The 25,394-nt window shown below is 43.7% G+C and overlaps 2 protein-coding genes across 2 annotated transcripts in view; one reads left to right on the top strand and one right to left on the bottom strand.

Moving 5' to 3' along the window:
• Nucleotides 1-25,394, bottom strand: part of CEP89 (centrosomal protein 89) — a 96,341-nt gene that overhangs the window by 2,936 nt on the left and 68,011 nt on the right. The window contains exon 18 of the mRNA XM_063438469.1: nt 5,981-6,150. Within this exon, the coding sequence (XP_063294539.1) occupies nt 5,981-6,150 (170 nt within the window). The remainder of the gene's footprint in view (nt 1-5,980; nt 6,151-25,394) is intronic.
• On the top strand, nt 6,127-23,686 carry LOC134579254 (E3 ubiquitin-protein ligase RNF182-like). Its single transcript, XM_063438474.1, has 2 exons — nt 6,127-6,274; nt 22,621-23,686. Exon 2 carries the CDS (start codon nt 22,637-22,639, stop codon nt 23,342-23,344), a length of 708 nt encoding a protein of 235 aa, XP_063294544.1. The 5' UTR covers nt 6,127-6,274; nt 22,621-22,636; the 3' UTR covers nt 23,345-23,686.

The raw sequence follows: 25,394 nt of genomic DNA, 5'->3' as shown, positions 1-25,394 counted from the left end.
ATGTATGGATTCAATTGGCTGAAATAATACATTTTGATGTCGGCAAGGAGGCGGATCGGGGCGCCAGCAGACCCATGCAGTGCTGGAGATGAGTTTTGTTACCTTTTAAGGGATAAACAAGGGGGGAAGGGGCAAGTCATCTAAATGGTGTGTTTTTTTTACAAAATAGAGTCAGGAATACATGTTTTTGTTCTTGACCCGATGGTGTTCCTTTAAGGAGAAAATGCTGATTTTGCAAGTTTGATCTTTTTGATATCATGTTTCAAACTGGCCAATTTACTTTGAAACAATCATTGTAAGAATATGTTATCTGTTTATTTGTGTCACTTTATCACAAAGACAAAATCTATTTCATTCCAGCTCTCTGTTAAAGTAGCAGTGATTTGCAAGATTACATCAATTGCTAGAATTCACTGCACTGTTTAGGATATAAATGTGAAATAAACATTCAATAACCGATCTAGTACAGAGGATTTGCAAACATATAATGTTTGTAATGTAGTCTGGAAGTTTAAATGACACTCTCCTTTAAAGGTGCATGCCACTGTATCCCTTGTGCTAAAGCATGCCGGCTGCTTAAGTGACTAATAGTCATTGACTGCAACCCAGCTGGTGGCTTGCATTGATATGTAATCAGTGGAGGGCACAAAACCAAAGCTCTCTCACTAAAGTAGGCATGGTGCAGACAACCACAACTCACTGGCTACAGCACTGATGGTGTAAACACAATTAATGCCAATATAAAAAAAACTAAAGTCATTTGAAATATTTAAACTCACTCATATCATGCTAAGTCCACAAGGGTTGCCAATAGATTTTTTGTTATTTTTCTGAATTTAAACCAAAGACAAACAAAACACAATGGGTGAGATTTATTGATCAAACTTTGGGATTTAAAAAGTGATGCATGATTTTAACAGTGGAGTTGTCATCATTAATATGTTCCTTGCAAATTAATTGGTTTTCATGGGGATCATACAACTTTGATACATCTCCCCAATAGCTTCAAATGGATTGGTGGCTTTAGACCATCATGAATAAAGTGTAATTCTGGGTTTTTGTAAATGAATAACGGGGAGGAGAAAATACAATGGGTGAAATTATGGGATAAGACCAGAAACCATAATAAAGTTATCTTAGTCACTTAAAGGATTGGGCAGGCCAGAGTTCTGAAGATTTATAGTAAAACCACGAATTTCAAACAGGAACAGCTTTTGTATTAGTTTTATAATCCTTATTTTATAGATTTTAATTTAAATGCATTGTTTTTTGCAAGTATTTAGTGGATTATTAGAACAAATAAAAGCAAACCAAACCAGGATGCGTAAACTCCAGTTTGGCCTGTCCCGTTAAAGGACCACTAAAGTCGCCCAGGCCTATTTTATCTCAATAAAGTGGTCTGGGTTCAGTGATCCTGTCATTGTAACCCTGCAATGTAAAACATTGTAGTTTTTGAGAAACTGCAATGTTTACATTGCAGGGTTAAAGGGACACTATAGTCACCAAAACCACTTTAGGTAAATGATGGCAATTTTGGTGTATAGATCATTCCCCTGCACTCTCACTGCTCAATTCACTGTCATTTAGGAGTTAAATTACTTTGTTTATACAGTCCTAGCCATACATCCCTGCTGAACAAATCCTGCTCAAAGCTGCATGCAAGGAATCATGGGATATTCAGATATTTGCATTAAATGCTCTGCTGTGCCTTTACAGGACTTTAACAGCTGTCTTTAAATTGTATATTAGAATGTGCCAAACATTCAATTGTGACTGTTCCGCTTTGAAAAAAGAAAGGTTGGTGTTGTAATAGGTAAAGCACAAGGATAATAAATAACATGCACAACCTCATCTAGATTTGGCAATACTGGATTTATAGTTAATAGTTCAAAATAGAAGGAAGTGAGTACAATACAGAGATATCGTAACATCCCTAACATACATTTTTATTCTTTCCTCCTACAGAACTGATCTGCAAAATTAATGTTTAATGTTTGTTCTAGGTTGTAGACATCTCAGAGAAACCTACCATCATAAGCATATCTTACACACCACAATAATATACAGTAGACACTACTTCAAAAACCATGAATGAAACTACTTGGCAAGTTAACAGCAGCTGCTAGGTGGCTTCTATTAATTTGCCAAGTAGCTATTTCTACATCTTTATACACACTGAACAATCTGTTCATAGGTCCAGTGGAAGCTCTGCCTCTCATATGACATTACAGTGCAGGATGGTGGGCTTACACATTGGCATTACAAAGAACATGCTGCAGGGAGACCACAAGAGAAAGCACATTGCGGCTCAGTCTATGCAATCGGCAGTTCTGGTGCATGGATTGGCCGTCAGCCTTAGTACAGATTTTCTCTCTCTCTCCAGATAAGAATGATGAATTCCCAGTCTCATCACAAATGTATGGAAACTTGAGTGGGCCTCAGCATTAAAGGGGCATAACTCACAATTCTGGAGTGTGCGCGTGGCTGGAAAAGTGTGTGAGCCACATCTGTGCACAAACACTACTGGGCTTACATCCCACATCATAAAGGACTCTAATTATTGACTGTTTTATCTCCAGTGCAAACTCCTGAGCAGAAAACACAAAGCAGTGAGAATTAAAAAAAACAACAAAAAAAAACATGTATTCACATCTAGACTAAACTATAATAACCCGTCCTACCCTGGTCGTACACATACTGAGACTAATGTTTTCTGAACACGGTCACCAGACTCCACTTCCTTGCCTTGCTGCTCTTCTCGAACGTAGGCTCTTTGTCAAATTTGTTACTAGGTTTTTGTATATTGCAGGATTCCCTTTAAAATAATAACGATCACCTATAAAGCTATTCACAACTGCACATCATCTCTAATTTGCAAGTATGACCATCGCTGTACATTCGGCTCTGCGAGTGTCCAGCTTACACTTACGATATTGTACTAGGGCTGCTGGGTTCTTATGAAACACCCAATCTCACACCAAAGATTCTATAAAGGACTGTAGACACAGGGGACCATCTAACACCTACTTAGCAAGAGACGCTTGTCAACTGTCAGAGCACATTCTCATCCTAAGCCTGTGAACACCATCTCAGCTTACCAGCCATCTGTCTGATCTAACCCCAAACACACCATCATACTCTGCAGTTAAATGTCCCATAAATTATGCAAACGTTGTATATAGGAAGGCTGACCAGTGAATGTCCTACAACTATCTTTCAGTCGGAATATTTTGCAGTGTATTAGTGGCTGTATAAACGCTGCCCCAAAGAATGCATTCATTAAATTAAACGGTAAAGCCAAATATATAAATGTGGCTTACTTTAATGATCATATAAATGCATCCATGGTTTTCATCCTGAGACGCCTGCTAGACTTCATTTCTGAGATTTAGATAAGTTCTAACATTACTACAGCACTGGGAAATAATAAATTGAGATAGTGTTTATACTTTGCTGTCCATTAAGGAGGCAGATATTGGAGAAAAAAAATACATGCTAATGGGATTAATTAATCATAGTAATCCAAATGCTAATGAACAGACTAAATGTGTGCACAGTGGACATAAAGTAAATTAAAATACTTGGATAATGAGAAAACATGATCAGCTGTTAGCCGCTGTAATTTAATGAAATCCCTATGGTTACCTATGATTTGAAGGCCTGTTTCTATCACAAAGACATCTAAAAGTATCTGGAGTTGGCAACAGTTTCTCTGAACTTGGAAATATATGTAGTAGAACAGATCATGTAAAAAAAAATAAAAAATAAATAAAAGACCGTAAAGGTCGAAATGTTGCTGTGTGTTCCAATAAACTTGTCTGCTCTGAACCTAGAAGTGCCTGAACCTTTTTTTGTATTTAACACTATTACTATTGGAACCTGGTGCTTGGTTCTGGTTTAGTTAAGCACCTTGGCTCAGATTGATGGGATTGAGTGCAGTTCCTTTTATATCCTGTAAAGTAGATCATAAACCAGCGACTGTAACTAGCCTGGTGTTCATGCTCTACACTAGAGCATCGGTCATGCAGAATTAGTGACTAATTATTATTATTATTATCGCCATTTATATAGCGCCAGCGCTTTACAATATTGTGAGAGGGAGGATTTAACTATAGATAGGACAATTACAAATAAACTTACGGGAACAATAGGTTGAAGAGGACCCTGCTCAAACGAGCTTACAGTCTATAGGATCAATGATAATGGGAGCTGTACTCACTAATAAAGGGATTGAGTCTTTTTCTATTAAAGGAACACTATTGGGTCGGAAACACAAACATGTATTCCTGACCCTATAGTGTTAAAACCACCATCTAGACCCCAACGCCTCCCTAAATATAGTAAAACTTACTTGTGCCTCTGCCCCTGAATTGCCTGCTTGGCTGTCATCATCAGAAGTGATTATGTGAGCCAATCACAATGCTTTCCCATAGGATTGGGTGAAATAGTCAAGGAGGCTGCAAAGCCAGCACAAGTAACACACACCCCTGGCCAATCAGCATCTCCTCATAGAGATGAATTGAATCAATGTATCTCTACGTGGAAAATTCAGCATCTCCATGCAGAGGGTGGAAACACTGAATGGCAGTCACACTGTGCAGCACTACCCCAGGAAGAACCTCTAGCAGCCATCTGAGGAGTGCCCAGGGGAGGTATCCCTAGGCTGTAATGTAAACACTGCATTTCTCTGAAAAGACAGTGTTTACTGCAAAAAGCCTGAAGGGACTGATTATACTCACCAGAACAACTACATTAAACTGCGGTTGTTCTGGTGACTATAGTGTCCCTTTAATAAATAATGGGTTACCCAACTAATCTGTACCATTAAAAAATGAGTGACAACCTCACTTTTCTGGCAGTTGTTAGATCACGGTGCCCTGGTGATTCCAACATTGACTGAGGATTATGGGAGTTGTAGTACAAAAAACAGGAAATCAGAGAGGGGGAAAGAAAATATCAGACAGCTCTGCATTCTTCAATAAACCGGGAATTGAGACGGGAATTTCACACTTTAGTTCAGAACATCCGAACGGGAAAAATAGCTGAATCAGAGGATTTTTCAAACCCCGCTATATTTGCCTAACATTTGAAATTCCCCGTTTGGTGAATAAGACAATGAGATTATTGCTGCTATTGTTTGTGAGTGAGCAGGGTATACTTATGAATAGACACTATTCATTGTTGCAAGTGTACGCTGTATACTGCCACGAGGCAGCTGGGACTCTGTAAAGAGCTATTCTGGGGCAAAGTACTAAAAGTGGAGCAATTCACACCAACATCTCATTTGTTTCCATGGTGACCGGGCTACTTTTTCTTTATTATGCCCTACGAAAGCACCATGAACAGTAAATAATGACAGTCATTAGCTCCAGTTACATCTTCCCCGTCTGCTTATTCCACGAAAATGGTTAATAACAGCATTTCTGCAGAAAAACCAAGAGACGGGGAGGAGGAGAAAGATTGAGTGTGGGAGTGAATCAATGAACCAATTTAATTCCACTCTCTAGCCATAATAGAGATGCTGCCTCTTTCTGCATCATTAAGAAACACATATTAATATAAACAATCCATAACGAAGCAGCTTCATTTAAATCCTAAAACGGGCATTTTCATTTTTTTTTTTTTTTCGGGGGGGGGGTAGGAATACATTTCAGCACCTTTCGTCTGCCCAGCACATCTCGGGAGCCTCACCCCTGATCTGACCCCACGTTAACTCTTCAACAAGTCTTTTTTTAAGGGGCCGTGACTATAGATTTTTGGAGATTATCCCAGCTGGGATTTTTCAGTTTGAAGCGGAGGCTTTGAGAAGCCTCCATTTCCTACAGAAACAGTAAAAGAAAAGAAAGAATAAAAAAAAAGAAAAAGCAAGCAAGATCGAGAGAAAAGACTTGGCAGATGGGGCGAATGCCCAAAGCAGTGCAGCTGCCCTGCTTCTACAAGTCACATCTAATTGGTTTGTTTTCCTCAGTGCCTGATTTACCTTTTCTGCAGCAATACTTCATCCAGGCTTTCTTGTCTATCTTGCAACAGGCGCCGGAGGTTTCTCATCTCTCGCTGATGCTGACTTGCTTTGCCTGCAAAGTCTTCCTCCTGCTTCGTCAGTTTGTGACTGATACCTCGAAGCTCTCCGGCGGTCTTCTGCCTATATACCTGTGGGAATCAGAGATTGACATGTATGGGTTGATGGCATTTCCAGAGAGGATTAGACAGCGAGGCTACACATCTCCTATCTGTCTCGTGCAGTGTTTGATGTGTTGCTGAAACAATCAATCAGGTAGGTCTGTTCCTGTACAATCTATTTAATTCCAGAAACTCTTTAATGCCATTTTTACTGCAATATGACAGTATGTTAGGTTTCCTCTGGGAAGGATGGAGAATATTCGCCTTTTCCTTAAATAGTATTTTTATAGCGGTCTTAACATTGATGGTAAATCAGTTGGAGATAAATGCAGAACAGTCAAATCAGAGTCCTTGTGTAGTGTAATGAAAATAAATCCATTCATTATTCATTGCAAACACTCTCTGAAAACATTAAGGCACACACCCAACTCCTTTAAGTTGCTTATACACACAATATCGGAATATTAATAATTATAGATCACCTTCATTTTTTGTATAGAGATGGGCGTTCTATGAGTGAACTTTAGAAGGCCAGATTAATTGAATACAAAAATTTCTCTATATGTTTTCACTGTTTAACTATTCACATGCCGAGGAGTTGGGGATATCAGCAGGACTTCAGGAACTCACTAGCATGTTAAGTCTTGGTAAGAAAAGAGTTAAACTGGGGACCGTAAACCCAAAGCGTCGAGTCGGATTCCGGGATGTCTTGACGCCAAGCGTTCCAGGAAGCGTCTCTGGACAATGTCTGATGAGAGGAACGACTGATTTCATTAATGGAGATGTTCATTGCTCAAATTCATTTATGATCTATGTTGCAATGTAAAATGGAGTCCTGGCACGGACTTCCCATTAGTGAGTCACTTAGCAGTGCAATAAAACACAACACATTTAAGTGTCAGTTTCATGGTGGTTGTTTTTATCTTGTCCAATTACACTTGATAACCCACTAACAGGCCTTTTATCCTCCTGGCTGGAAAGGGTAACTCATTCAGATCTAATGATTCCAACGAAATAGCTTGCTTTATGTCTTATTTGCTTTTCAAATGGAATTTGGTACACGCTATAAAAAAGGAAGGGGGAACGCATAGCATTTTGTTAATTCACATTTAGCAGCATTTAGTGGATTAGTTGGTCCCCAAACCTTTAATCCCTTTAAACATTCCCTCCCACCAACCAATTTAATGGGGCACTCTAACTACCATAACTACTACAGCTCCTCCACAGTGAGGGAGCCAAGCCAGACTCCAGATATATAGTCCACGCACAGCCTGGTTCACCAAACAGCAGCCACAGTATGGCTATTATAAGTTTACAGAGCATCCTATGATGAGAGGTTTTAGGATAAAAACAGGCCCATAGACCAGAATGAGATTTTCCCGATTGGCATTTATCTTCCTGATTGGAAAAGGGTCTACCTGTAACTGCAGGTACATTCACTAAAACGGTTCATCGGAAACAGAATATGGCAGCACTGTCATGGTAGGACTATTAGAAGGCCAATAATGATCAAGGCAGCACCCCCTTGTGGATGCAACTCTTTCACATGGCACAAGTTAAAAACTTAGCATTTTGTTATCATGGACCCTAGACCCATTATACTGCTTTGACACATTCCTAACTTAATGGTGACGACTATAGACCATCTCAGATGACTCACAACATCCCAGACAAGTTTAATCCTTTAGCATTTCTGCTCAAAGATACTTTCACACAAACAATTCTCACGATACCAGGGCAACATATAAAACATTATAATTTTTTATACTTCCTGTGTGCCAGATCCTTCCTGTATACCCTGACAAGTGAGGTGCCTTTGCACGGCATCCAAGGTTGTCAGACCCAAACAGGCTGGGGAGATCTGAGGATCTCCCTGGAGCTTGCCATATTAGAGGTCCCAGTAGGCCTTTCTTAGATACCGAAGTCATAGCAGCAGGTGGTGAGGGAACTCCTCAATTCACACACTGCAAAATTTGGAGGAAAGGATCGCAGATCACTTCCTCTTAGTGCTTGTGAATGGTAACCTACAGTGGAGGAGAGCATCCAGCAGCAGCCACCATCATCATATACAGCCCTCAGTTTGATATCAAGACAGCGCTTAAAATTATTTACTAAATGGCATCAGGCACTCAAAACATTAGTTGATAGAATTCCAGCAACATCAGGTGTGTGTTGTAGGTGCTTTGAGGTTGGGAGTCTGCTGCATGTATGGTGGGTCCGTCCAAAAACTGTTCATTGTTGGAAGGAGATGTATGGACTCCTATACAGACTCGACTCTCCGCCTTCCTTCAAGCCAGCTGCCACACAAAGCTCTCTATAAGAACTCAGAGGAAAAAGTTGTTCCAATGACTTGGAAGTAGCTAATAAGGTTTGAGCCAATAAGGTTTAAACAGAAGACATTTGACAGCAAAATGTTTAGCCTCCAACTCTCACATCAAAGCATAGAGCTATATTGGTAGGTGATTTTACTTTAAATGAACACTATAGTGTTAGGAATATAAAATGTCCTGGAGTGGCCGTTTAGTTATACTTAACTTTTTTGTTGCGACGGTCTTGCTGCATGGCTGAGATCATCAACCTTGATAATCTCAAGGAATTAAATGCTTTACCATAGGAATGCATTGGGAGGCTTTTGAACATACTGCGCCAATCAGCATCTCCTCATAGCGAAGTTGTACACTTCTATTACATACTTTTCAAAATTTTTCTTGCTTTATTTTAGTTCTATAATTGTTTAAAAGTGTTTGTTTGCTGGTTTAAAATAAAATAATTGTCATGTGATGCATGTGCACTACAACGGAGAGCAGAGCACTCCAAGAAAGCCCTTTTTGGCTAAACGCGTTAGTGTTTTATTCTGGTTTTGTGTTTTATATTGTTTTAGCATGTATTTTCAATAAAACTAGTTGTTTTTTTTTCAATTTGGACCTTACTGATTTTATCTTGGAGGATTTGTACTTTGAAGTGCTTGGTGGGGAATAAACCACCCACGCTGTTTGGATTGAGCACATTTTTTGCTCTCCTTTTGTGAGTATCTCTCATTTAATTATTATTTAATCAGCGCAGAGAGCACTATAATCCGTTTTATTTTAATTTTATATACCGGTGTATTTCCACTGCTACAACACTGGGCACTGAAGGGGAATACTCCCAAATGCTATTATTAGAAGTTACCGATCGGCCTTGGAATACCTTCCATCAAAGGACCAAGACCACAGACATATCCATAAGAGGGGATTGTACCGTCCAGAAGAATATATCTGGAGCTAATTATAAGCTCCAGAAAATTGTAAGTGTTATTTCTCTTATTTAATTCACCAGCAATGAATAATACTACACTATATTCTGTTCCTTTGTCCTCTTGTCTTCCATATTGCTCTACTTCTACTTAAAATCTGAGGACACATGGAAGGCACTGCGTCCCTGCACCAACTTTTCATCATAAGGCTTCTAGTGCCAAATGGTGTATCAGTAATACTGTGGCCCTGTGCATAGTTGTGAATCTGCTCCAAATTGTTATTATTATGATGATTGGTATTTATATTGCGCCAACTTATTCCGCAGCATTCCGCCACATGAGCTGACGGCCAATGAGGTTTGAATTGGGTTTAGTGGCCCCATAGCCTAGTGATCCACAGTACTAGGAAAGTACCCTAATATTATTTACATTTCAACGATTGGCTAGTTTGTGATAAGTGTTAACTGCCAAAGAGGTTGGATCCGTTGCTTGCCTAGTCCTGCTGCACTAAGTTAAAGATCACGTAAACTGCCTTTTTTTTTTTTCTTTTAAAACAAAAACTCTTGCACGGATACCACTAATCAGAAAAACTCATGACTTTAAAAAGGAATTTAAAAAAAAAAAAAACTAGCGAGAATTCGGTGACATGCAAGGTTTTAATTAGATGCTAAACAGTGCCTTTAATTGTTTCATTCCTCATTTGCACGCTGTATAATCTCACACATCAGGATGAACGGTTCTGCAGTTATACAAAGCCGATAGCAGTTTTAATTATCTACCATTGATATTATTTTGTGATACTGTGCTTCCTTAGCAGTCTCATTGGAGCACATCTAATGCAAGCAGAGGGTTTTAGGAGAGCAACACCCAGTTAATATAATGGCATTGAACAATGATTGTCAAAGATTTTTCCAAGGCAACTTTTTTTACACCGTGTAACCTTGCTTAGTGGTAAAATTAAAATAAAGGACATGTATTCACACTTATTTTCAATGAAACAAATTCAATATGCTTGTAATTTACAAAAAGATCATCACTCACGCACAATAAAACAAACTCGATTACATGACAGTCAAAAAAAGCAAATAGACTAGAATTATTGGAACACTGTAAAGGAAGACTGTATGCACCATAATGACTTCATGGATTGAAGTGGTTATGGTGCCTGAAGTCTGTGGGTATCCGGTTTAGTAAAGATTCTCTTTACTCAGCAGCCTGGCCCTCTGTTACAACATGGTAGATGTATACTAACACCAGAATTGATTGGCTGGGAGCCAGGCACCATAACCACAGTTTAGAAGATTAGAAATCAGCCGTACATATAGCATTTCACATGCCCCAAGTGGCCATAAGTGGAACTGCAGATTTGAGAACAGAATATATCACATACATAGAGTTTAACATTGTTACACTTTATTTGTATTTTTTTTTCAATTGTTGTTATTGTCGCCACTGTGCAGATGATAGCATCTCATGGATGAAATAATATTTATGGTCAAGTATGAAAAGTTTTCTACAGTTGTTGACTTGCAAATGAACAGAACGAGGATTACATGGGTTGTAAGCATAACAGGCCATTATGAGTAGAGCTTATATTTAGTTGGCACTAATCCTTATCTCACAAAGCATCTCCACGGTGAAAACCATTAGTCACTACTGTCGCACACACGCGCGCACACACACACACACACACAAAAAGAAATTGGGAATTTAAAGTGACTTTCAAATTCAAAACCAAAGTAGCTGAACTGGGAGCAGAGTTAACAAGGAGCATTTTTACAATTCTGCTACTTTGCCCTAAAGGAACACTATGGAACACACATGTATTTCTGACCCTATAGTGTTAAAAACACCATCTAGCCCCCCCCCTTACCACAGTAAATGTAGTAAAGCTTACTTTTATTCCAGTCTGCAGCTTCTGGCTCTGCCCCAGATCTGCCTGCTTGGTTGACATCATCAGAAGCGATGATTTGAGCAAATCACAACGCTTTCCCATAGGAAAGCATTGGATTGGCTGAGACGGTCAAGGAGGCAGATCAGGAGCAGAGCCAGCACAACCAATCAGCATCTCCTCATAGAGATGCAGTGAATCAATGCATCTCTATGAGGAAAGTTCAGTGTCTGCATGCAGAGGGTGGAGACGCTGAATGTCAGTAACACTGTGCAGCACTGCCCCAGGAAGCACCTCTAGCAGCCATCTGAGGAGTGGCCAGTGAAGTTATCACTAGGCTGTAATGACAGTGTTTACAGCAAAAAGCCTGAAGGTAATCATTCTACTCACCAGAACAAATTCAATAAGCTGTAGTTGTTCTGGTGACTATAGTGTCCCTTTAAATGTGAGATTCCCTTTGAATTCACTACGGATTCCCATCAATTCCCACCTGAGTGAATATCCCTGACAATTTCCATTGGTGGCGTAAATGCTAGTGCCCGGGTTTGTGTGGAGTGACCCAACTGAATGTGAATACCATGGAGTAATAAAATGATTGAGTGATTTTGCCAGCGTTATCAGTTCAGGGTCTTGTAGTTTAGGTCAATATCTCCGTAACCGACACAGTCCCTGAAACAGAGATAGTTCTACAGCTCACTGCTCAGATTAACTACAGATAGATAGAATAGAGTACATTAATTTGTAGAATACTGATACAATTGTAAGTCCAGAAGCTGAGCGGTCTATTCTTTCTGTGCTAGTATGTTTCATTTCTATATCCCGATGTCTTCAACAATCCTTTTTATTGTTAAAACTCTGTACAATGATTTAGAAAAGTGACTAAGTGGAACACACTTATAGGTCTTAATACTTTTATTTCTTTTTTTAAAGGACTACTAAGTGCAACCAGACCACTTCACCTCCATGAAGTGATCTTGCTGCAATGTCCTGGCAGCCACTAGAGGCAGTTACGCTGCAACGACCAAGTCTGACTTGGTCATGTGACATTCAAGGTCATATCAGGAGCATTGGCTTGGGCGAGAAGACGAAGAAGTGAAGCCAGCCGATGGCATCACGGGAGGAGAAGCTGGCAGCTGACTAGAGTCAATCTCAGCACTCCTTTTTTTTTTTTTTGTCAATCATTATTTTATTCAAGACATATGCAAATGGGTACAGAAGAGAAAGCATGGGAAACGTACCAGCGAATTACATCACAGGGTGGTTACATCAGTGTGGTCATAACAGTACAGTTTCAAAATAATGATGCCTCTTTTTTTTTTTTTTTTTTTTGTGATACAAAGAAAAGTAAAGCAATGAATATCAATCAATCAATATAAAAGCTTCAAGTAAACAGTGATACTATTAAACTATAAAGATTCTTTCAACCATGTGCATAAACCTATGGGTAATTAGCAGGCTAAATATAGCGTGGGAACAGAGGGGGGCGGCAATGTCTTGGGGGGTATTCAGTATCAGTTCCTTTCCCCTGTTATATAGGGTGCTTAGTAGCTTCGGCTGTGCTGGGTTGATTTCGTTAACTAAGGGCCGTCTATTAGGTTAGCGGTGTGGCACTATGTCAGTAAACCTGCGTATCAAGTCTTAGTGCCCTCTAGTGCGTCATGTGGGGTTATCCCAATGGTTAGTCTCACCTCTAAGTTCGAGTCTTGCGACTCCGTCCCATTAGTTGTCCTGGTGTTCAGCGTCATCGCCCCCTAAGGGTCAGTGCCTGTCCTGTTTGGGGTAAGTCGTTAGTCATCAAGCGTCCCTGGTACCCTAGGGGTCAGGGAGAAGGGGTATGCAGAAGGGGTTGGGTAGGGGGGGGAGGGGGAGGGAGGTGGGTGGGAGTTCCGGACGGGACCACTCCGGCACCCGGGGCCATGCCACAAGCACTTCCCGCGAATGGACTTCCAACGTGTCGCTAACGGTCGCGACTCGGCCGATATCAAGCATCTAGCCCATGGGAGCCAACTATGCCGAACTATTAGAGATGTATGCTTTCCAGGGATACCATTTGAGGGCACATTTGTCAGAGCGCTCCTGCAGGGAGGCGGTCATGATTTCCATATCATAGATGTTTTCTACCTTGTCAACCCATTGTGTGAATGTGGGCACTGTGGTGCGTTTCCAGTGTAGTGGTATGAGGGCTTTCGCTGCAGTGAGTAAGTGTATGGTGAGGGAGTTTTTGTATGTTCGCATGGGTATTGGCGTGTGGTGTAGTAGCATCGTCAGGGGTAGGAGGGGGATGTCCGAACCTGTAATCTCTCTGATCTTTGTATTGATCATATGCCAAAATGGTGTGATGCGTGGGCACGTCCACCATATGTGTATGTTCGTGCCGGGTCCGGACCCGCATCTCCAGCAGTCTCCTGTGGTCGTTACTTGCATGCGTTTGAGGGTCTCCGGCGTCTGATACCATTGTGTCAGGAGTTTATAGCTGGTTTCTTGGAACTTTGAGCTTATTGAGCATTTGTGTGTGAGGAGGAAGATTTTCCCCCATTCCTGATCTGTTAGTTGGGTCCCCGTCTCTTTTTCCCATTTACCGGTGAAGCCTAGTGGGCTGCCTCCCATCGAAGTCAGGAGGATTTCATACATGTGGGAGACACCGTGTTCTATGTGTCTTCTGTCAGTGCACAGCTGCTCGAAGTCCGTGAGCTGCCTATGGAGGTGAGCTCTACCCGCTATTTGTGCGTGGTATGCCTTTACCTGGTGGTGGTGGAATGTTTCAAGTTGAGTGGGAGGCCCCTCCATCAAGTCTGCCAGCCGCCTGACCTCGCCCCCCGAGATCCATTGATGTAGGTAGATCCAGTCTGCCTCTTGGATGCGTTTGAGGGCGGCCGGGTGGAGGCCTCCTGCGAGGTCCGGGTTGTAAGTAATGGGGGTAAGAGGGTTCGGGGAGGTAGTCAGGCGGCGGGTGAAGCGGAGGCCGCACCACACTCTGAGCGTGGCATCGATGATTGGATTGTCCGTCTGCAGGTCCCTGAAGGTGAGCCGTCCCAGCCAGAGTTTGGATGGGATGGTGCCCAGGGACTGTCTTTTCTCCATCTGTATCCACCGCTTGGGGCTGGGGTGGGCGTGCCAGTCCACTATTCTGTCAGCACTCCTTTTTAAAACTCGATTTGGAGAGGGCTGAATCGAAACAGCAGTGAGACACTATACCAGTGATGGCGAACCTTTTTGAGCCCGAGTGCCCAAACCGCAACACATGCCAACTTTTTTTTCCTTAAAGTGCCAACACGGCAATTGCGTGTGTGTGTGGGGGGGGGGATGCGTGTGTGTGCGTGTGTGGGAGGGGTGCGTGTGTGTGGGGGGGTGCGTGTGTGGGGGGTGCGTGTGTGGGGGGGTGGGGGGGTAGGGGGGTGCGTGTGTGGGGGGTGCGTGTGTGGGGGGGGTGCGTGTGTGGGGGGGGTGCGTGTGTGGGGGGGTGCGTGTGTGGGGGGGTGCGTGTGTGGGTGTTGTATGAGGGGTGCTGTGTGTGTGTGGGGGGGGTGTGTGTGGGGGGTGTGCTGTGTGTGTGGGGGGGTGTGCTGTGTGTGTGGGGGGGGTGCTGTGTGTGTGGGGGGTGTGCTGTGTGTGTGGGGGGTGCTGTGTGTGTGTGTTTGGGGGGTGCTGTGTGTGTGTGTTTGGGGGGTTCTGTGTGTGTGTTTGGGGGGTGGTGTGTGTGTGTTTGGGGGGTGCTGGGTGTGTGTGTGTTTGGGGGGTGCTGTGTGTGTGTGAGACGGGTGCTGTGCGTGGGGTAGGAGTGCTGTATGTGTGTGTGAGAGGGGTGCTGTGGGGGGGTAGGGGTACTGCTGGGGGGGTAGGGATACTGCTGGCAGGGTATGGGTACTGCTGTGGGGGGTATGGGTACTGCTGTGGTGGGTAGGGATACTGTGAGTGGGGGTAGGGGTGCTGTGGGGGGGTAGGGGTACTGTGTGTGGGGGGTAGGGGTGCTGTGTGTGGGGGGGGGGGGTAGGGGTACTGCTGGGGGTGGTAGGGGTACTGCTGATGGTGGTAGGGGTACTGCTGATGGTGGTAGGGGTACTGCTGGGGGGATGGTAGGGGTGCTGGGGGGTGTAGGGGTACTGCTGTGGGGGAGTAGGGGTACTGCTGGGGTGGTAGGGGTACTGCTGGGGTGGTAGGGGTACTTCTGGGGGGTAGGGGTACTTCTGGGGGGGTAGGGGTACTGCTATGGGGTAGGGGTACTGCTGGGGGTGGTTGGGGTACTGCTGGGGGGTAGGGGTACTGCTGGGGGGGTAGGGTACTACTGCAGGAGTAGGGGTACTGTTGTGGGGGAGTAGGAGTACTGCTGGGGTGGTAGGGGAATTTTTGGGGGGTAGGGTGCTGCTGGGGGGGTGGGGTGCTGCTGTGGGGGTAGGGGTGGTGCTGTGGGGGGGTAGGGGTGGTGCTGGGGAGATAGGGGTGGTGCTGGGGAGATAGGGGTTGTGCTGGGGGGGTAAGGGTACTTCTGGGGGGGTAGGGGTGCTGTGTGTCAGTATCCCCCCCCCCTCCCTCCTTCTTACCTTTAATGAAGGGGGGGGGACACACAGCCATCCCTGGTGGTCCGGTGGTGGTACCGTCATCCCTGGTGGTCCGGTGGTGGCAGGCAGTGCTTCCGTGTCGGGAGGCAGGGGAGGGATCTGTGAAGCAGCTCCCCTGTCCTCCCGCGCGATGCTGTGTGGAGCGTTGCCATGGTAACGCTCGGCAACGCATCGCGCGGGAGGACAGGGGATCAGCATCACAGATCCCTCCCCTGCCTCCCGACACGGAAGCAGAGTAGGCGCCTGCCGTTTCGGGCAGGCAGGTGCCTACTCTGCAGTGATGACGGACCTGTGGCCGCGTGCCCACAGAGAGGGCCCGGCGTGCCACCTGTGGCACGCGTGCCATAGGTTCGCCATCACTGCACTATACTGTTAGGAATACAAGTTTGTATTCTTAACGTTACAGTGTTTCCATAAGTTATACATCAAAATATAATTTCAACTCATCATGATAAACAACGAGTAGGTTTGAAACATTGATCTTATTTTTTTTACCCATTTTGATACAAGAAATACAGTTGTTTAAAGACATGCAAGTGTGGTCCACTATTTCAAGAAGGCATATAAGTGGCACAAACCTTAATAATTAAAGGACGAGTGATCAGCTTTAAAACATTTCTGGTGATTTTACAAAACCGTTAAGTAGTTAAACTGGGGAGAGCTTTGACAGGATGGATATCCACTATCCCTCCACTCTGCTGGTTTTTTTTATCTCCTAAAACAGAGAAGGGTCTCATGTTCATATTAATTGACTAATAAATAAAGAGAACGTGTCTCTTTGGATAGGCCTATCCTGGGATAGAAATGGATGATATCACCTTTGAATGGGACGCAGATTTCTAAGGATATACATTCACAGATTGCTGTAGTAAAGCATCAGCTGGAGGCCAAGCCTGAAACGCGGACTGTGACAAATGCTAGGCAGGGAGATGCCTGGTTAATGCAGACACTGATTACATTCATTATTGGAGGACGACCACAGCCCTCGATATCTACAAATCTAGCCAGCAATGCGGAGAGTTTGGATTGCTCTCTCTGGGAGCCTGGCCACAATATGTACAGCTAGATATGAGGCGCCATGCATTATTCAGCGATTGTAAAATCACACAGCCTAGGAAAGAACGTCATTGCAGGCAGCATGTCGGAATTGGAAGTGACAGCCAGCGAGCGCCCTTGTGCCATCATCCAAGCGATGGGGTTCTTGCCTTTTTGCAGGATAAAGTATCAGCTATTTTATAAACATTAACGTTCAGCTGGTACCAAATAGAAATGGATGCACTCCGAAGCTTGATGAAAACACTGCTTTTTATAGGCTTTGTCAAAACATCCGAAAATGTGCCATTCACAGAACAACGTACATTTAGGCGAGATTGGTGCCTCAAACTATTTAACTATATTCTCCATCCCCGTGAAAAAAATAAACACAGTGTATGTCGCAGTGTCTATACCCACTCACTAGACACACTAAAACACATGTAACAATGAAATCATTACAATAGGGGGCGCAATAACAGTCAGAGCCTACTATAAGTGGCTCCGGGGAGAGTGTTACCTATTGTCACTTATGGTTTCTAATACTTGTTTTTACAGTATAATGATTTGAGAAGGGTTTTCTTCTCTTTTATATTTTTTTAACTACATTATGAAATTTTTCTTCTCTTTAATAATGGACCACAGTGAATATGTACATATTTTAATTGTACTTCCAATTTCTGTGTGGTTTCAAATTGCGTCCCGATCGTGATTATTTTATTGTTAAATGTATTTTAAGTGTGTGTGTTGAATGGGTTTTGATTGAGGCTAAAAGAAGTATTGCGAGCAATTGGAAAAAAACCTAACCTAGGTCATGGTAGGGTAGTCTCATTTAAACAAGGCATTAAACTGATGGATGGGTAGCTGGTCTCTACTGTTAAAACTGGATTCTAATTTTAAGACTCGATTCCAACTATAGCAAAATGCATGAATATGTATGCCGAGATGGATCCAGTGATTGTCTACAGATAGTGATGTTTGAGTCACTGAGTGTTCTCTAACTAAACGATGTATTCTAGATATCATACAACATCTTATGTACTCTTTTAAATAGTCTTCCTTAGTCATTTTTATTCTACTATTGCATTTTAGACTTCTACAAACAGTCACATCTGTCAATAATATTAAGATATAATGATGAATCCATCAGGTCAACTTATCACAAACTCATTTTTGATTTTGTATAATCCATTGCTTTGTCGGCCTCTCTTTTTGGAAACTCCTAATAAAATGTATATATTGAGAGGGGGTGGGGGGGGGGGGGGGGGGGGGTGGAAGAGAATTACTGCTTCATTTCTCCCTTTGCTGATAAAAAGTGTCATGCCAACCCAAAATTACGGATTATAGATCAACAATGACGTTTCTGGGAACCTATTGATCCCCACATTGCCAAGTGCTGAAAAAACAACATGTAGCATATGAAATATTGCAAACACTGCTGAAATGACAGCAAATCTATAGCTTCTATGTGCAAGAGACAGAGAAGTGGACGTGTAAATATATTCGATGCAACATCTTATTAAGCTGTAGTAGAGCTGGAATGTTAATTGTCCCTTTGATAATTAAGCATTACACAATTGCTACAGGACTTTGTTCTCTCTCCCCCCCACCCCCACTCCAATCTAGCTCAGAAGATATGTGAATCGCGAGGCAAATAAATTGAGATTAGAATAAAATATCGTCTTAATTCCCAGTCTTAAAATTATGGTTGCAGAACTGAGCAAATAGATTCTGTTGGTACAGACTTTTTGCAAGGCCTTACTTCAGAACAGGGATGTGGAAACACAGGTTGTCCACCTTTTGTTCAACGTAAACTCCAAGATAGGAAGCTGTACTTTGGGCATTTACCATTGGCCATGTTTGCCCCAGACTGTTCTGTCCAGTTTTTAAAACGTTTTTTTCGGATGTGTGGAGAGGGGGGAAATTAAGGGCTAAAGTCGGATTTCTTTATCGTTTGTAGACTTAACTGTATGCAATAGCCTGCAGACGTGGTAGAACGTAATACAGTGGAATATGAAGTTAGTTTAAAATAGACACATACTTGTCACCCAGACAAAAAAAAAACAAATTATGAATAAAACAATTCCTTTTAGAATTTAGATGGTCAATGGACAGACTACCCTGGTTAATTGTCTTTAAAGGGACTCTATAGTCACCATATAAAAGCAAGAAAGACAGGTCCCCCAGCCTTCCTTCTTGCTTTTATATGAACTTTCATTAATTAAAAAAAAAAATTCGGTGGTTTTATATTAAAAACTTACCTCCGTTCCAGCGCCGAGCTCCCCGCTAGGCCGCGCCCCCTTTTTCGTCAAAATGACGAAATCGCGGGGCCCAATGGGACGGCTTTGCGCTGGACCAATCGCGTTCTTCATAGAGCGGCATTGAATGCCGCCCTATGAAGAACCTGAGTGCTTTACCGCGCATGTGCGCGGAATGCGCGTTCGCGAGCTGAGCTGTCTGACTGACAGCTCAGCTCGCTTTCTAAAATTATCAATAAGGGGGGGGGACCTACTGTCCCCCCCCGGCCCCCACCCCTGTGCGGCGGGTGGGGGCCCTAAAATTATCAATGAGGGGGGGGACCTACTGCCCCCCTCCGGCCCCCACCCCTGAGCGGCGGGTGGGGGCCCTACAATTATCAATAAGGGGGGGACCTACTGTCCCCCCCCCCGGCCCCCACCCCTGTGCGGCGGGTGGGGGCCCTAAAATTATCAATAAGGGGGGGGACCTACTGTCCCCCCCCGGCCCCCACCCCTGTGCGGCGGGTGGGGGCCCTAAAATTATCAATGAGGGGGGGGACCTACTGTCCCCCCCCCGGCCCCCACCCCTGAGCGACGGGTGGGGGCCCTACAATTATCAATAAGGGGGGGACCTACTGTCCCCCCCCCGGCCCCCACCCCTGTGCGGCGGGTGGGGGCCCTAAAATTATCAATGAGGGGGGGGACCTACTGCCCCCCCCCCCGGCCCCCACCCCTGAGCGGCGGGTGGGGGCCCTAAAATGATCAATAAGGGGGGGGACCTATTGTCCCCCCCCGGCCCCCACCCCTGAGCGGTGGGTGGGGGCCCTAAATACAAAGGGGGGGGGGGGGACCCTAGTTAACCCTCCCCCCCCCAAAAAAAAAATATCTCCCTACCTACCCCCCTCACCCTAAAAATAATGAGGGGGGACCATTAACTAAAAACCTGTAAAAAAGAAAAAATGAGATAAAATCAACTTACCATTCGATGTTTTCTTTCTTCTAAAATCTTCTTTCTTCAGCCCCAAAAAAGGCCAAATAAAAATCCATAATAACCGACGCAATAAAAAAAAAAAAAAAAAAAAAACGAGCGCAAAAAAAAATAATCCATCTTCACCCATGGAGGGCTCCGCGCAGACTGAGCTCCGCAGGGTGGGGAAGGCTTATAAAGCCTTGCCCCGCCCTGCAATTAGGCTAAGAACACTCTGATTGGTGGGTTTGAGCCAATTAGAGTGCTCTTTGTCATTTTACAAGCGTGGGAAAGTTCTTTGGAATTTTCCCACGCTTGTAAAATGACACAGAGCACTGTGATTGGATGGATTTCAAGCCATCCAATCACAGTGCTCTGTGTCATTTTACAAGCGTGGGAAAGTTCTTTGGAATTTTCCCACGCTTGTAAAATGACACAGAGCACTGTGATTGGATGGATTTCAAGCCATCCAATCACAGTGCTCTTTGTCATTTTACAAGCTTGGGAAAGTTCTTTGGAATTTCCCCACGCTTGTAAAATGACACAGAGCACTGTGATTGGATGGGTTTCAAGCCATCCAATCACAGTGCTCTGTGTCATTTTACAAGCGTGGGAAAATTCCAAAGAACTTCCCCACGCTTGTAATTTGACACAGAGCACTGTGATTGGATGGCTTGAAATCCATCCAATCACAGTGCTCTGTGTCATTTTACAAGCGTGGGAAAATTCCAAAGAACTTTCCCACGCTTGTAAAATGACAAAGAGCACTCTGATTGGTTTAAACCCACCAATCAGAGTGTTCTTAGCCTAATTGCAGGGCGGGGCAAGGCTTTATAAGCCTTCCCCACCCTGCGGAGCTCAGTCTGCGCGGAGCCCTCCATGGGTGAAGATGGATTATTTTTTTTGCGCTCGTTTTTTTTTTTTTTTTTTAATTGCGTCGGTTATTATGGATTTTTATTTGGCCTTTTTTGGGCTGAAGAAAGAAGATTTTAGAAGAAAGAAAACATCGAATGGTAAGTTTTTTTTATCTCTTTTTATTTTTTATTTTTTTTACAGGTTTTTAGTTAATGTTCCCCCCCTCATTATTTTTAGGGTGAGGGGGGTAGGTAGGGAGATAATTTTTTTTGGGGGGGGGGAGGGTTAACTAGGGTCCCCCCCCCCTTTGTATTTAGGGCCCCCACCCACCGCTCAGGGGTGGGGGCCGGGGGGGGACAGTAGGTCCCCCCCTTATTGATAATTTTAGGGCCCCCACCCGCCGCTCAGGGGTGGGGGCCCGGGGGGACAGTAGGTCCCCCCCTTATTGATAATTTTAGGGCCCCCACCCGCCGCACAGGGGTGGGGGCCGGGGGGGGACAGTAGGTCCCCCCCCCTATCGATAATTTTAGGGCCCCCACCCGCCGCACAGGGGTGGGGGCCAGGGGGGGACAGTAGGTCCCCCCCTTATTGATAATTTTAGGGCCCCCACCCGCCGCACAGGGGTGGGGGCCGGGGGGGGACAGTAGGTCCCCCCCTTATTGATAATTTTAGGGCCCCCACCCGCCGCACAGGGGTGGGGGCCGGGGGGGGGACAGTAGGTCCCCCCCTTATCGATAATTTTAGGGCCCCCACCCACCGCTCAGGGGTGGGGGCCGGGGATAATTTTAGGGCCCCCACCCGCCGCACAGGGGTGGGGGCCGGGGGGGGGGACAGTAGGTCCCCCCCCTTATTGATAATTTTAGGGCCCCCACCCGCCGCACAGGAGTGGGGGCCGGGGGGGGGACAGTAGGTCCCCCCCCTTATTGATAATTTTAGGGCCCCCACCCGCCGCACAGGGGTGGGGGCCGGGGGGGGACAGTAGGTCCCCCCCCTTATTGATAATTTTAGGGCCCCCACCCGCCGCACAGGGGTGGGGGCCGGGGGGGGGACAGTAGGTCCCCCCCCTTATTGATAATTTTAGGGCCCCCACCCGCCGCACAGCGGTGGGGGCCGGGGGGGGGAAGGAGAGTAGGTCTCCCCCCCCCCCCCCTTCAACCACTATTGTGGACAGTAATCGTCCCTGTGGGTTCGGGCTTCAGCTGTCAGCTGAAGCTGAAGCTGTCAGCTGAAGCTGAAGCAGTCAGCTGAAGCCACGCCCACAGCAGTGCTGACAGGCTGTCAGCACACAAAGCGCGTTCACAGTGCTTTGTGTGCTGATAGCCCGTCTGATGCATTCACCCAGAATGCATCGGACGGGAGGCCTTTTTAGGGCCTCTGAACTCGGAAGTCCCTCTGGTGGCCGTCTGATTGACTGCAACAAGAGGTGTTCCAAGCTTCCAATGTAAACACTGCATTTTCTCAGAAAATACAGTGCTTACAAGAAAAAGGCTCCGGGTAGCTGTAGCACTCACCTGAACAACCTCATTAAGCTGAAGTTGTTCAGGTGACTATAGTGTCCCTTTAATCAAGTGTGGAAACGTTTGTTAATAAAAATGTTTACTTTTCTAGAAAGTCCTGTGTTGTACAATACATTAAACTAGTCGAATAACACTTGATTTATTTTGAAAAAAATATATATTTATTTTTTATTTATATATTTTTTTAAAATGTCTTCATTTATTTTTTAGATCACCCAATGTAAAGATGAGTGAAGAGAAGCAGACAATCGAGGAACTGGAATGTAAAATATGCTACCAGAAGTTTAACACCCATAGTCGCAAACCCAAGATTTTGGATTGTCTTCACCGAGTATGTGCCAGATGCTTATCGAAGATCCTTATTATTGGAGGAAGTTCCCCCTGCATAAGCTGTCCCTTTTGCCGTAATGAGACCGAATTGCAGGAGGATGAAGTTGCAGGGCTGCCAGATGACATGAATATCATGTCCAAACTGGCCGAGAAAGGCAGACCTCCCGGCCATCCAGACTGTAATGAGGTGGTTTTGACTCCGAACAACTTGGCTTCATCTAGTCCATCACACAGTTCCTCAAACTGCCTAGTCATCACAATAATGGAAGTACAGAGAGACCCAACCAGGACGCCGAGTCAAAATACAATTTCTGACTATTATGTGGACCACAGTCTTGACTCTGCTTCTGTAAGTTCTCATGGCCAGATGGATCATGACCTATTCTCCAAACTCTGCAACCACGTCCCAAGGATATTGGTTTGGTTTCTTGGCTTCTTCTATTTTGGCTCACTTCCACTTGGGATTTACTTGCTAGTGATTCAGAGGGTCACCCTTGGGATTGTATGTGTCAGTCTAGTACCCTCTAGTCTAACGGTCTGTCTTGTATATGGGTTCTGCCAGTGCTTGTGCCAAGGAATGTGTGATTGTTCATCAAGAAGTTGACATGGATTACTTCATATAAACAATCAGCTGTTGATTCAAGATACAAACTGAATATACACACATTTTAGGTCTTTTAAAGCTTACACTTGCATCGAGAGGTGCTGACATTTTTTACAAGTGAAATTATTGCAGAAAAGTGTATGTAACTGTCTCTATGTGTATTCTCGTGCCAGTAATGCATTTTTCACAACAACCAACCCTCTTAAAAAAAACTGTATTTTTGAAGCCTTAACAAGTGTTACAAATGATTTCTATGTATATGTGTGAAGTTTTGAGTTCATCCAAAATGTAAGACTTATTTTGTCTGTCAAAATAAGTTTTGTTTAAGAAACCCCCCAAAAACCAAACAGAAAAAAAAAAAAGTACTAAAATACTCATCTAAATTCTGCTAAGTACATAAAGCAGAACATTCACATGTGGTAGTATGCAGTATTGTATATTGTGCTTGTTGTTGTGACTTTGCAAGAATAATGCCTCCATGTGTCATCACATTCTTACACAGGGTGCACTAACCGAGTCAGCACTGAAGTCAAAGACTCTATGCAGACAAACAGGCACAAACAAGCAAAACTGTGGACACAAATACAATTGTATTATACAAAGATCTAGGGAAATGCTAATTTGCATATAATGCCCTATCTGTGCCTTTTTTTTTTTTTTTTTTTAAACACGTGTGATGTCAGAGTAGTTTTTAGTAATGAAAAAGAAAAAAATAATAATACACAACACAGTCATATGCACACAAAAAATACATGAGTGATTGACCTTTCTATGTGTCGGATTTAAAAATACAGATCTCATACTTGACAGTTCTTTAAGCAAACCTGTTTGTTAAAAGAATTACCATACTATAAAATCCTATTTAAATATGTGTGTGTGTAAGTGAAAAGGTTGATGAGGAATTTGAAGCTCGACTAGTCAGGAAGGGGGGACGCAGAAAATTAGAAGGTTGCAGTTGTCAACATGGGAACTAATGAGAGAGTGCATTCGGGATTGTTTTATCTTGAATGACAAATACGGTAGGTTTTATTAAGGTTTTTAGAGTGTCAAAACAAGGTGAAGGGGTATATGTAAATCCGAGGGGTAACGAGAGAAGGCAAAGCAAAGCATAAATCTGAAATACAATTTTGTAGTTGGTTCGCTGTTGATATAGTAACACTATAAATAGTAAGCAGGGTTTGAATAATACCAAGGTTTCATATCAGGTAGAAGAGGGTACAGTACAAGTTAGTAGAGCATTAGACAAGAGAGACAAGATGTTTTCAGAAACCAAAGAATACCAAGAGATCAAATGTAGAAACGGTACAGATGAGACATCAGTTTACATGATCCTACGGAACAGGAGATAGTGCTATATGGCCCTAGAAAACATGTATGAATAATACAGTCAAGCTTTATGACAAATTATAAAAATACAAAACAAAATACCCAGGGAATCGAGCTGAACGAGAAGCAGTGTGAAAAATAGCAGGGATGCCGAGGACAATATTTAGGGGAAGTTGCACTTTAAAAAAAATGTTGTTATGTGGGAGAGGCTGCACTTGGCCAAGTCAGAGAGCAAGACATTGGCTGTTTCTGAGGATTATGGGATGGCGTGTACGTTTTTTAGCACTGCTAAACAATGCAAACTTGTTTTTTGGGGACAGATCTACTTTCAAGTGAAATGCATTGTACAAAACTGTAAATGTAATCCGGATATACAGCTACAAACCAAATGTACTAAAAAAAAAAATATACTGATAAATTGTACTAAATGATGCACAGTCCATATCTGTGTTTATTGGAGAAACCTGTGTGTAGATCCCACATGCCATACTGAATGTGAAACGTGACGGCGAGTTCACCTGTTTCTAAACAATGTCTTGGTTTATACGTTAAGATGATTTGGTACATTAAAGGGACACCAACCACCATAACCACTACAGCTTGTAGAGCAGCTGATTGCAGCTCTTATAATGCAAATTTCCTATAGATTCGCTCCTGCAATTTTTGTCAATTTACTTTTAAACAGTTTGACAAAACGCAGGAGATTCCCCAGCACACAGATAAC

Source organism: Pelobates fuscus, chromosome 12, assembly GCF_036172605.1.
Source record: "Pelobates fuscus isolate aPelFus1 chromosome 12, aPelFus1.pri, whole genome shotgun sequence".
NCBI classification, from domain to species: Eukaryota; Metazoa; Chordata; class Amphibia; order Anura; family Pelobatidae; genus Pelobates; species Pelobates fuscus.
Note: the sequence above shows the minus strand (reverse complement) of the source record. Positions and strands in the feature narration are given on the sequence as shown.